Source organism: Meles meles, chromosome 14, assembly GCF_922984935.1.
Source record: "Meles meles chromosome 14, mMelMel3.1 paternal haplotype, whole genome shotgun sequence".
Classification (NCBI taxonomy): Eukaryota; Metazoa; Chordata; class Mammalia; order Carnivora; family Mustelidae; genus Meles; species Meles meles.
In genome coordinates this window covers 17182342-17196553 of record NC_060079.1, presented here as the reverse complement: position 1 = coordinate 17196553, position 14212 = coordinate 17182342, and the positions used below count along the sequence as shown (strand labels likewise).

The following is a 14212-nucleotide window of genomic DNA, read 5'->3' as shown; positions in this document are numbered from 1 at the left end:
AATAATACACCAATTAAAATGGAGTTATCGAGGAACAGTATGTTTGCTAGTGTTTCTACATAAGATGAACAATAGGCTATTAAGTAAGGAAATCAAATCGTATTTCTCAAATATGATAATGACTGTAAACTCTTAAAAAAAGAAGTCAGATAATTAGCTTTTTTCTGAACAATTTTTATAGATGCATTAGAATTTTTGATTCTCAGTGCTTTCCTTATTTCTGCAAGTAGCACATTATAGTAGCTATGCATATACCATCAAAACTAATTTAATTCCAGATTCATTACAGAGCTGCTTTTTATTCATCAAGGTCATATCTTGATGGCTTCACAAGCTTAGATAAATCAGGTGTTAAGCAGACACATCTCTGAGGAACCTAAGGATGTTCTCATTTGCAGTTCTCAGCATATCTTATTATTTATTGCCAAAGAAAAGACTGATTAACTTTGTCATCTTTGCTCCATGTTTTTTTTTTCTTCCAACTGAAGCAGTCTGCCCTCTTCTGCAATGCCTGATCAGACCTATTTAAGATGATGTCTTTGATCACAGACATGGGGGAGTTTGCGATTTTAGGCTTTGATGAAACATTGTTCCACTATAATTTTACAGAAGGGAAACAGAGTCTTAAATGATAATTGACAGTCACAAAGACAACCAAACTTATGAGGATTCTGCACTATCCTTTGACAGCATCATCTTTAAGCACCAAAAATATACTGAAGTTGATCACTTCAGGTTTTATTTAAACATATAAACAATATACAAAACCTCCCTTTTCAATCATTTCCTCATTAGCTAATTTGTCCCAAAGAAGAAAAGCCTGCAAGCTGGAAGATGTATTTAGGAGTTTTAAAATATGTTCCTTATATTCTTCCTTATGGTCTGTAAAATTCAGTCATCAATAAAATTTGCACTTATATGAAATTTTACCATTAGTAAACACCTAAATAATATACTTAATACATATAAAATTAGAACATTAAGCATCAGGAAAAAAATTGCATGCCTCTAGGTTTTTATTAATCACATTCCAACACCAAGGTGGAAAGTATATCAAATCACACCAAATCTTTTGCACATGACAACCTCATAAATTATTCAACTCATTAGTATTACTAAGAAGCATGAAAAACTCCATCAGTATTAAAGATGTTTTCCAGCAGAAAAAGGTCAACCAAAAGTTTTAATAATGAACTTGAAGGGAAAGCTTTCCAAAGTCAATATGAAACAAAATTATTGTCCTTTTTGTCTTCTTGAAAATATAGCCAATTCTGATTATTTGCTCATATAAAAGAAAGCCCTGTTAATATATTTTCTTTGTGACTCCAAATTTCTGAAAAGAATGTTCAAATTATGGCTAAATGTTCCTGCCCATCCCATGAAAGTTAACTATAATTTAATGTAAATGTCTGAATTGAGGGAAAAAATCAAGTAATTAAAAAATTTTTAAATAAAATATTAAGTTTGCTAGTTCAGATTCAGTTCTCTTACATGAATCCAGGCTCACAGTCTGAAAACGGAGTATGCCAGGAATGAACTGAGAGACCTGACCAGTGTTCAAATGCCAGGGGCTGCTCTGATGGCCATGTAAGTATTCCCTATTGATGTAATTGAAGATTACCTTCTCAGATTGTACTTGTTTAAAATTCTGAAAACTTTGATCACTGATTCAAACACTTCTAGCCATAATCAAAGTTCCACTCATAATATTTCCTTCTGTTCCTAAAAGAATTTTTTTGCCACAATGTAGAGGAATACAATTTTTTTTTGACCAGAGATTATAGCAGAGTTTCTGTGTATTTAATGCTTAACTTTCAAGTTAGAATGCATAGGGAAATTGAAATAGTGTCAATATTTAAAACAGAGGAATGAACACATTGAATTTCAATTTGTCCTAGAAGTCCTCTCAAAATGTAAAGGTTTGTACAAAAAAATATACCTTTTCTATGTCTACACAAACCAAATCATTCAATCATTTGGGTGTTAGTCTACATACCACTAGACTCTAAGATACTTAAACACATTTAAATGTTTAAAGGCAGGCAGAGTGGCCAGATGATGGGCAGAATTTTTGACTTTTATATGAATATTTCAGTAGTATGTGAATACAAAAGCTTTACTCAAAATACACAAAATATGTTTTCAATTAAGGTTTTCAACACTTATTTTTATTGGGTGAAGTGCTTTATAATAACTACTGATATCTGTTTCCTATTTCTTCTGGAGAAAGAACTTTATAGGTTAGGTGGCACATTAAGAGCTTGGAGGATGATTCAGTAATACATTTTTCTCTTGGCAGTTTGTAATTCCTGTTTTTCTTCTTCTTAAAGATTTATTTAACTGAGAGAGAGACAGAGAAGCACAGAGGCAGAGGGAAAGAGAATTTCAAGCAGACTCCCCACTGAGAATGGAGCCCCTTTGGGGCTCATGACCTTGAGATCATGACCTGAGCTGAAATCAATAGTTGGACACATAACTGAACCCCACAGATGCCCCACCTCTTTCTATTTCTTTGAACAGATCACACCAGGGAGTACTCTCCCACTCACTCTTCAGAATCCTCCATATTTTACTCCCTACTGTCTACATGGTTCTAAAAGTCCACTGAAGTGAACTGTGATAAAGGTTGAAGGGGTATGTTCTTGAATTGTTTTGGAGGTAGAATTGTTTTAGTTCTCCTTTGTCTTCCATCACATGACCTTAATCCAGAAAAATGATGTGATAATAACTTGGGCATGGGTACCATATAGCTTTCTTGGATGTTTTATGGCATACATGTGGTCTTTGTTCTAGGTATGAATAAAATTAAAACATACCCTGTTTCCTTCTGTCAAAGAACCCAACTCAGGAGAGATAGTAAGTTCTGAATACTGATGATGATGATTTAGTATTTAAAACTCATAAACTGCTACATATTTTAAAATACTCTCATACCACACACAGAGAATATTTACTATCACCCAGAGCTTCCATCTATTTCAAAGTTAGACTACTATTTTCAGTTTAGGTTCATTAACAATAGACACTATATTACCAAAACGTGACAACCAGATGTCTTAAAAGATTTAAAAAAATTTGTTTCTGATAGGCTTTAACAATGGTATAAGAATAGAGATATTTTATAAATTAAAGCATCCACTTTTACAGAGAACCCCCAATTTTTTTTTTTTCTAAGACACTCTTTAAAAGCAACCTATAGAATGCTGAATGTAGTAAAATGTGGATCCTATATAATTAAACTTTTGGCAACTCATCATCACAAATAATATCAATTTAGCCTAACTCTGTTATAAATTATCTCTAGAGTTTTCTATTTTCAAATGGGATGAATTCAAACAGGATGAGCTGGTGAAAAAGTCTAAGTTACTAGGTATACGCAATGAAATTTAAATTATTTTAAGGTCATATTACAAAGCATGCCACTTGAAGTAGGTATTTCTAAAAATCTCTTCTGTACAGCATAAAGATAATAACTCATTTTAAGCATAAATACAATACCTCAAGTTAAGTTTAAATCCTTAAGTGCTAAAATCCCTTTGGTGATCTCTCTGATTAAAGAAATCCCCTATAGTACTGGTCAACTATAAGGTTTTTTCCTAATTTTTTCTAGTATAATCTTTCCATTAGTTACTTTTACTATATAAAGTTATGCTGTAATTTTTATCTTAGGCATAAGTTTCCTATGAAATCCTTAAGTATTTATTTAATTATATTTGACTCTTACTAAGTTATAAGTTATATCAATTCACAGACTACTTGCACAACAAGTTTTAAAAGCTTTGTACATTTTCTTTTTATCAGGATTAAGTATTTCTCTGTTTAATCCATCAACATGAATAGTTATGAATGTTTATAAAATATGTAAATTTTAAAACAGATGGCTCACTTATCACATTCAAGTAAAAAATTAACATAATAATAACGAAGTAATTGTAAGAATAAAAGTGGTTAATAACAAAAATGAATAAACAGTATTCATTAATGGTATTTTCTGAGTGTATAGAATTTATAAAATTTTGAGATGATAAATCACACTTAAACTTATTAGAGAACTTAAAAATGGGATAAATAGTCCTATTTAGATTTCCAGGTAGACATAGTCCTATTTAGATTTCCAGGTAGACAGCAAATATTAATTTAATTTAAAAATGCAGTATTTTTATTAAATTACAAAAATATTTTGGTATTTTCTATTTATTATACCTTTTATTTTTATTTATTTATTTATTTATTTAAATGTTTTACTTATTTATTTGGGAGAGAGAGAAGATGAGGGAAGATGTCAGTGGGAGAAGCAGACTCCCTAATGAGTAGGAAGCCCCATGCGGGACTTGATCCTGGGACTCCAGGATCATGACATGAGCTGAAGGCAGTTGCTTAACCAACTGATCCACCCAGGCATCCCTGTTATACTTTTTTAAAGGACAAATTAGGGTTAGTTCTACTGTAGTGTGATAACTGATATCTTTAATGTGAGATTATCTTTTTAAAATTTTATTTGCAACCCAATGGAGGACTGGGAACTTAAATGGACATATCGTAGCAGGATTTATTTTATTTTTTAGACTGAAAAGAACAGAATAGTAATACAAAATGTTATATAATAAGATTATTAATAAGGCATTTATTTCAGTTAAATACACAAATATGTGCATATATATTAATAAAAACATCACACATGTGTATATATATTTCATATATATATTCACATATACACAAGTGTGTGTACACATATACAAATTATACATAAAAATATTTAAGTCTGAGTATGCGATTACAATTGTATGTATTTTTTACACCTTGTGTCTAGGTCACCAAAGTTTCATGAAAATGCACTGAAAAAGAAATTCACTTTACTCTTGGTTTAGGCTGTATGAGATGGATGAATATTGGGTAATAATCAGTTACACAGAGTCTTACATAGAGTTATATAAAATCTATTAAGAAGCTGAAAGGTCTAAAATACATCACAGGCGAAAAACTGGGTTTATTAAGTGTCACCTGCATGATGCTGAAGTATAAAGCAGAAGACGGTATTTCTGACTTACAACCTGGAGAATTTTAAATGCTAGGGAAGAAATGAATTATCAACCACAAAGAGTTATGTCATATCTAGAATATTTTTGTGTAAGAGGCATTGGTACTGACCATACTCTACTGCAGCTTTGAGAAGGGCTTCAGCGTGAGTGGAGCCAAATGCATTTCGAACAAACCGTCTCCTTCGGCGAAGATCATCTTCCCAGTAATCCAAACGCCAGAAATCATGCAGTTGGCTAGGAATGAGGAAATAAACAGTCGTCAATATTAATAACAATGTAAAATGGGAAATGTATTTTTTACACAATATTAAAGCTTTATTTCCTTGGTCTCGATGGAAAGTTAAGATGATTTTGGAGATCTTTATCTTTTACATTTGTGTTTACATACGTTTCCTGTACAAATGACCAAAACTTAAAATAGTAACATTCTCGTATTTTAAGCATTGTAATACTCAGTTACACTTTCTTTACAATGTTCTTCCATCTACTGAAAACATTAATCATGGGGAGTTTAGTAACAAATGCAGCATCAAATTACAAGTATTAATGGCACAGTTTTCATTCTTTTACACTGTTTTTAACAAGGCTAGTAAATCACAGGATAGACCTCACTACAAATAGTTTGCAATTTAATGACTGTGGTTTCTTAGTAGACTGAATTAAGAACCATAAAATATTGCCCAGTTGGATTTGGTGGAATAATGATTAAAATAATGTGCTGAAATATTCATTGAAGTAATTCCCTGCTGCCCACAGCAACCTGAGAAAAGTGCAATTTTATCCATTATTAATAATGCTGAATTAGAGCTGCAAAAAATTCCAGTATGTGGTAATTGTCTTGGTAAATTATTATTCTAACACTAACAGAGTCCTTGGATGATTTTACCGCTTTCACCTAATATAAACCATTAACAATCATAGCCTTCACTGGGTAACATTGTCTAAACCATGTTACGCTCTAAACCAATATTAAAAATCCAAGAGATAGTTCAGAAGATACTGAAATCTGTTCATTGTATATCAGTGGATGTTTCATGATATAATTTTTGTTTTCAACTTAATTTCAATAAACACTGGTTATAAATGCCACTGTTTGAGAAGTCTGTTTTTCTCTATTTACAGTATTTGGAGTAACATACTCAAGAGATAATATTCTAATTTTCCTGAGCAGCACTATTCATAAAAACACATAAAATGCTTTCATAGAAGATTTGATTTCATTTTTATTTTGCTATTTATTATAAAAAATACTACATTTGATTAAAGCTGTAAATGTGTATGTTTTGGTCTTCATCGTTTCTCTAGTGCAAAGACAGAACATACTGTTTTTTATACAATGTTTTTAATAAATATTCAATGAATTAATTATACTAATTTGGTACTTTGGAGATATACAGACATGTACAGTCACTGATAACAGTAATTCACTTTTGAAAAACATTTTGGATTATATAACTATATGATTTTGTTTTCCACTACTTAATTATAAAAGAATGTAACAAGGTAAAGGTTATATGAAAAGAATATTAAAATTATAAGGTTTGAAGTATATTTGAATATACTTGTTTTCTATACATTGTAATTATTATAACTTTATTTTTCTGTCAAAATAAGATTACATAAGAATAAGGGTTATAAGTGTCTCTGTCACTAATTTAAAATAGGAAAATTTCTGGACAGAGGGGTGGCTGAGTTGGTTAAGTGTCTGACTCTTGATTTCAGCTCAGGTCATGATCTCAGGGTTGTGAGATCAAGCCCTACACTGGGCTTCATGCTGGGCATGGAGCCTGCTTAAGATTCTCTCTTTCCCTCTCCCTCTGCCTCTATCCCTGCTTCCACTGTGTTCTCTAATTTTCTAAATAAATAAATAAGTAAAATGAAATAAAACAAGACCATTTCTATCCTTAAAAATACAAACCAATCCTAGTAGTTTAAGGAAGACCGTGCTAAATCTTGCCATAAAGATTTTTCTTAAGAGTATGTTAAAATTAAGTTGTGAATTCAGCAGGAGAGACAGATCTAATGTTATCTCAAATTTCTAACTATACACATACTTTTCTATATTCCTCCTATTAAGTATGACTGAGAAAATTTGGACACTGTATGTAAAATAAATATACCAAGACTCTGAAAGGTGGAAAGCAGAAGACAGACTGGGTAACAACCCCAGGGCCTAAGAAACAACACCCGTGGTTATCTTTTTGCCTAATATATCTTAGACTTTGAAGCAAAGAGGCTAACAACCCAGGCAGATTAATGGGTGCAGACCAAAATAATAATAATAATAATAATAATAATAATAATAATAATAAAATTTTAAAAAATGCCCCAAACAAAAACCTGGTTTCTCTAGCCAAAGACCAAGAAAGTTACAGCCCAACAAGACAGAAAACTTTTAGACAACTATTGTACTCCAGCCAAACACCAAAGAGAAGCTGTGGACCCACTTACTCACACCAAAAAGTATTAGTGGGAAGCCTACATCTGAACCCTAACCAAGGTGGAATCCTAACATCCTCACCAGGGTGGTATCAGAGAAGGTCATACAGGGAACCAGGACTTTCATGTCTGTTGACTGATAACAAGGCATCCCACCCTCATGAGGTCAGTGGAGACCATGTGGAGGGCCTGGAATCCACCCCCTCCCCTGCCCCAGCTAGACGGTAATGAGGTGTCCTTCTCCCTCCCACTGTGGTGCTATCAGTGGGGGCCTAGTAGAGAGTTAGGACTTTCACCATTGATCAACACAAATGAGGCTACCCCCACTAGTGGACACCACACAAGAGTTGGAACTCCCACCCCTGCCAAGCAGTAATGAGGAGTTGCTCACTCTCTGGATGTCAGCAGAGTTCAAGTGGGGAAACTAGATGTCTACCTCCACCTGGCTGTAAAAATGCAGTGCTTCCCCATTTCTCCTAATGGAGTGATGTCAGAGAAAGTCAACCAAAATAGGAGGTTTTAATAAGATACAAAATATCTCAGAGAAAAATAAGAAAATATCCTGCTTCAATCCAAAGTTACTTGTCATACCAAGAACCTGGAAGATCTGAAACAGAATGTAAAAAGTCACCCATAAATGCTAACGCTGAGATGACAGGGATGTTAGAATTTTCTGGCAAGGGTTCTAAACTATGTGTGATTTTAAAAATGCTTCACTGAACATTTAGGAACATGTTTGGAGCAAATAAAAAAATAGCAAGCCACAGGAAAGAAACAAAAAGTCTCACTCAGCAAAAAATTAGAAGATGTAAAAAAGCATCAAGTATTTTGGAACTGACAAATATAATAACCAAAAAGAAAAGTTCAGTGGATGGGCTCAACAGCAGAATGGAAGGGACAGATGAAAAAACTAGTTAAATGGCAGATAGAGCAATAGATATTGCCCAATCTGCATAACAGAGCAAATGGACTGAAAAAAAAATGAACAAAGCCTCAGGGATCTATGGATTATAACATCTAACATATTTGAGTCACTGGAGTTCTGGAAGGAGAGAGGAAAGAGAGCAGGGATGAAACAGTCCCTAAAAAATAATAGCTGAATACTTCCTAAATCCAGCCCAAAAGCATAATGTATAGATTTAAAGAAGCTGACTAAATTCCATATATAATAAACCTGAAGAAATTTATGTCAAGACACATCATGATTAAACATCTGAAAACAAAGGATAAAGAAAAAAAATCTACAAAACAGCCAGAGAAAAATGACACCTCATCTACAGATATAAAACACTTAGAATGACAGCATATTTTACATCAAAAGCTATGGTGGCCAGAAGAAATGGCCAAGTATTTTTTATGTGCTAAAAAAAAGAACTGTCAATTCAGTTTCCTGCAACCAGTGAAATTATCCTTCAGGAATAAAAAATAAAGAGCTTTCAGATGAAGGAAAATAAAGTATTTGTTGACATCAGGGCTAGTCTAAAAATTGGCTATAGGCAGTATTATAAACACAAAGGAAGCAATAAAAGGAACACTGGAACACCAGGAAGGAAAAAAGAACATGATAAGCAAAATATGAGTAAATATATAGGTTTTCCTTTTCTTTTTTGAGTGTCCTAAATTATGTTTTATCATTAAAGCAAAAATTTTAACACTGTCTGCTGTGGTTCTGAGTGTGCGTAGAGGTATTATTTATGACAGATATACTATAAATGGGGGAGGGTAAAGGGATGTAAAGGAAGTAAAGATTCTATACTTCATTTGGACTGGTAAAATGACATCAACAGTAGACTGTGATAAAATACATATCCAGTCACTAAAAAGGCAACCACTAAAAGAAACTATATAAAGCTATATACTCAAAAACACTATGGATAAATCAAAATGGAATTCCAAAAAATGTTCAAGTAATCCACAGGAAGACAGGAAAAACAGAGCAATAAAAAACAAGGATAACAAAAACAACAAAATAATGTTTTAAAAAGAAAGCTGTCTATAAGGAACAGACTTCAAATATACTAATATAGACAGGTGGAAAATAAAAGAATAAAAAAGATCATTCAACCATTAATCAAAGGAAAGCAGGAATGGCTACATTAATACCAGATAAACACATACCACAGAAAAAAATAAAATTACTAGAGACAAAGAAGGACCTTATGAAGACAAAAGGGCCAATCTACCAATTAGACACAAATCCCAATGTGTATGTACCAAACAACAGAGCTGCAAAACAAGTCAAGCAAAAACTGGTAAACTGAAAGAGACAAAGAAAAATACACAGTTATAGTGTGTAAATATATACCCTTCTTTTCAGCAATTGATAGAACACTTAGAAGTTCAGCAAAGATATAGAACATAATAACTTTTTTTCAAGTGTAGATGGAACTTATACTACCTATATTACCAAGATAGACCATGTGCTGGTCCACAACACACATCTAACAAACTTAGAAGAACTGGTACAATCCTACAAAATGGAACAAAGAGAAATCTGTAACAGAAAAGCAAGAGAAAAAAAATTCTCTAAACACTTGGAAACTAAAGCAACACACTATTAAATAACTCATGAGTCAAAAAAGAATAATCAAGGGAAAACAAAAAATAAAATGAATTGAATAAAAATTACAATAAAAATATCAAAGTTTCTGGGACACAGCTAAAATAATAATGATCGGAAAATTTATAGTACAAATACATACATTAGAAAAGATGAAATATTTCAAATAAATACTCTAACTTCTCACTTTGAGAATATAGAAAAGTAAGAGCAAAGCAAGCAGAGGAAGGAAATAATAAAGATAAAAGTAAGAATCAGGCCCCTCAGGGGCTCGATTTGTTAAGCATCTGCCTTTAGCTCAGATCATGATCTTGGATCCTGGGAGAGTCTTGCATCAGGCTCCCTGCTCAGTGGGAAGTCTGATTCTCCCACTACCTCTCTGCTCTCTCATGATCCTTCTCACCCTCCTTCCTCCTTCCTCTCTCTTGGATAAATAAATAAAATCTTAAAAAAAAAAAAAAGGGGGATAAAAATAGGAATCACCAAGATTCAAAACAGAAAAAAATAGAGAAAAATCAATACAACAAAGAGCTGAATCTTAAAAAATACCAATAAAACTGATAAAGGAAAAAGAAAGAAGCCAGATTACCAATATCTGCAATGAAACAGCATATATAATTACAGACTCTGAAGACATCAAAAGCACAAGTAAATACATGAAATACTCCACACACATAAATATGACAGCTTAAACAAAATGGACCAATTCCTCAAAGAGTACAAACTACCACAACTCACTCAATATGAAATAGATAATATAATAGATCAGTAACTATTAAGAAAATTTAATATATTTAAAACTGTAAACCCTAAAGAATCTCCAGGCCCATTTGTTTTACTGGAAAATTCTATCAAACATTTAAAGAAAACCAACCTCAATTATACATGATTTCATCTAGAAAAAAGAGAAGGAAATATTTCTCAATTAATTTTATAGCTAGTGTAACACCAAAATCAAAACCAAAGACAGCATAAAGGAATAAAACTAGACCAATATCCCTTATGGATATAAACTAAAAATCCTTAATAAAATATTAGCAAATAGAATTAGGCAACATATAATAAAAATTATACATGATGACAAATGAAGTTTATTCCAGGGAAGCAAGTTTTGTTCAGTATTTGAAAATTAATTAATAAAATCCACCACATTAATGGCTAAAGAAGAAAAATCACCTGACCACATTAGTCAATATAGAAAAGAATTTGACACAATTCAACATGCATCCATGAAAAGAAATTCTCAGAAAAAAAAAGAATAAAAGACGACTTTCTCAACTTCATAAAGCATCTACAAAAACCCTACAGCTAAATTCTACTTAAAGGTGAGGACTGAAGGATTTTCTCCTTAAACCGTGAAAAATACAAAATATCTACTCTCACAGTTCTTATTCAACATTCTACAGGAATTTTTAGCCAATGCAATATGGCAAAAAAGAAAAAAAGGAATATAGAATAGGAAAGGGAGAAATAAAATTTGTCTCTATTTCCAGATCACATTATTGTTTATGTAAAAAATCACACAAAATCTATCAAAAATTCCTGAAACTAATGACTAATATTAACAAGGTCAGAGGATAAACACACAAATATCAGTTGTGTTTCTATATGCTAGCAATGAAGACATGAATAGTGAAAGAAAAATATAATTTAAAATTACAAAAAAAGAGAAATAATGATAAATCTAAAAAAAACCATGTACAGGACTTGCGTAATGAAAACTACATAGTAATGATAAAAAAAGAGAATAATATCTAAATACAGTGGAAAGCCATACCATGTTCATGGATTGGAAAATTCAACATAGTAAAAATATCAATTCTCCTCAAATTGATATATAGGTTTAACAGAATTCCTATTAAATTTCCAGCAAGGCTTTTAGTAGATGTGAATAGGATTACTTTAAAATTTATATAATACAAGGTTAAAGTGGGAGGAACAAGTCTATTTGATTTCAAGACATTAAAAAGTTCAAGACTGTGAGATACTAGCCAAGGGATAGACATAGATTAATGAAATAGAGAACCAAGAAATAAACCTACACAGATATGACCAACTTATTTTGACAGAAGTTAAAAACCAATTCAATGCAGGAAAGATATCTTTTCAATGAATTGTACTGGAGCAATTGAACAACCACAGGCAAAAAGAAAAAAAAAAATCCCCCCAAATTAAAAAAAGTAGAGACAAAAAACCAACCAAACAAAAACCTTGACCTAAATCTCATATCTTTAAAAAAATTAACTTAAAATGGTTCCGAATTACATATAATTGTAAAACTATAAAAATTTGGGGTAAGAAAAGGAGAAAATCTTTGGTAAAGGGCTAGGTAAAGAGTTTGTAGACTTGACACCAAAAGCATAAGCCTGGAAAGGAAAAACTGATAAAGCAAACTAAATAGAAATTAAAAATATTTGCTCTACAAAAGAAGATATTAAGAAGATGAAGAGAGTATGTGAAACTATTTGTAAACTACCTACCTGACAAAGAATTAAAATTTAGAATATATGCAAAATTCTTAAAACCTAACAGTAAAAAAAGTAAACTATACATATAGAACATGGGCAAAAGACATGAAGAGACATTTCACCAAAGAAGATATACAGATGGCAAATACACACATGAAAAGATGTTCAATAACATTATCCATTAGGGATAGGCAAATTAAAACCACATGAGGTACTATACACCTATCAGAATTGCTAAAATAAAATAAAAAGTGACAACACAGAATGCGGGTAAAAATACAGAGAAGCTGGGTCACTCATTTGTTTGCTGGCAAGAATGTAAAATAGAATAGTTATGGTGGAAAACAGTTTTCTTAAAAAATTAAACATGCAATTATCATTTGTCTCAGTAATTATACTCATGGACATTTATCCTAGAAAAATGAAAACTTAGGTTCACAGAAAAACATGTACACAAATGTGTATAAGCAGCTGTATTTGTAATACCCCCAAACTGGAAACATCCCAAATGTCCTCCAATTGGTAAATGGTTAAACAAATGTGGTACATCCATATCACGGAATACTAGTCAACAGGAAAGTAAGACAAACTACTGATACATAGAACAACCTGGATGAATCTTCACAGAATGATGCTGATTGAAAAAAACCCACGCGCAAAATTACATACAGTATGATTCCATTTATGTAACATTCTTGAAATGACAAAAGTGAAGAAATGAACAGACTAGTGTTTCCTGGGGTTTTAGGAAAAGAGAGGTCAGGAATGGGGTGGGTGTTGCCAATAAAAAAGCAATGTGAGGGATCCATGTGAAAACAGAAATGTTCTTTTTCTTGACTGTATCAATACCCTGGCTGTAATATTGCACTGTAGTTCTACAAGATGTTACCATTGGCAGAAACTAGGTAAAGGCATATGAGACCTGTCTTATTTTGTTTTTGTTGTTTTTTTTTTTAAATTATGTTCAGTTAGCCAACATATAGTACATTATTAGTTTTTGATGTAGTGTTCAATGATTCATTAGCTGCGTATAACACCCAATGTTTATCACCACACATGCCCTCTTTAATACCCATCATCCAGTTACCCCATTCCCCCACCCCTCCCCTCTGTAACCCCCAGTTTGGTTCCTGGAGTCCAGAGTCTCCCATGGTTTGTCTCCCTCTCTGATTTCTTCCCATTCTGTTTTCCTTCCCTTCCCCTGTGGTCCTCTGCACTGTTCCTTATGTTTCACATATAAGTGAGACCATCCTAAAATTTGTGTGAAATTGCCAGAGGAATGTCTTATTTCTTCAATTGTATGTGAATCTACAGTTATCTCAAAATAAAGTTCAGTTTTAAACATATCCTCACCATACTGAGATTTCGAGATTTTGATATGTAAAATTGCCTATACACACACAGATAATGAAGTTAAATGAATCAACTTTTTGAATTTCCAAATTCAGCATATCCTATACCTCCTTTATATTTATTTACTTTTCATGATGAAAAACGCACTTTTTCTCCACTGTCTCTGTTCCCCAAAGAACTCTGGATAAAGAAGGATCCTGGATCCTTACTCCTAGGATTAATTTCTATCTCAGTTGGGGAAGACCTTCCTGTACCAATGCCCAAGCAAGCAGCTATGTTTCTGGGTACCTGTGGTAGAGAATACTGCATATGGGGCAAGTGAGGTCAGGGATGGAATTGCAAGCAAATAATAC

The 14212-nt window shown here is 32.4% G+C and overlaps 1 protein-coding gene across 8 annotated transcripts in view; it reads right to left on the bottom strand.

The window, feature by feature from the left end:
* The window catches only part of NBEA (neurobeachin), a 687041-nt gene that overhangs the window by 225197 nt on the left and 447632 nt on the right, over positions 1-14212 (bottom strand). For all 8 annotated transcript variants that reach the window (XM_045977917.1, XM_045977919.1, XM_045977920.1 and 5 more), the window contains one exon: positions 5149-5273. In XM_045977917.1, coding sequence (XP_045833873.1) covers positions 5149-5273 — 125 coding nt within the window. The remainder of the gene's footprint in view (positions 1-5148; positions 5274-14212) is intronic.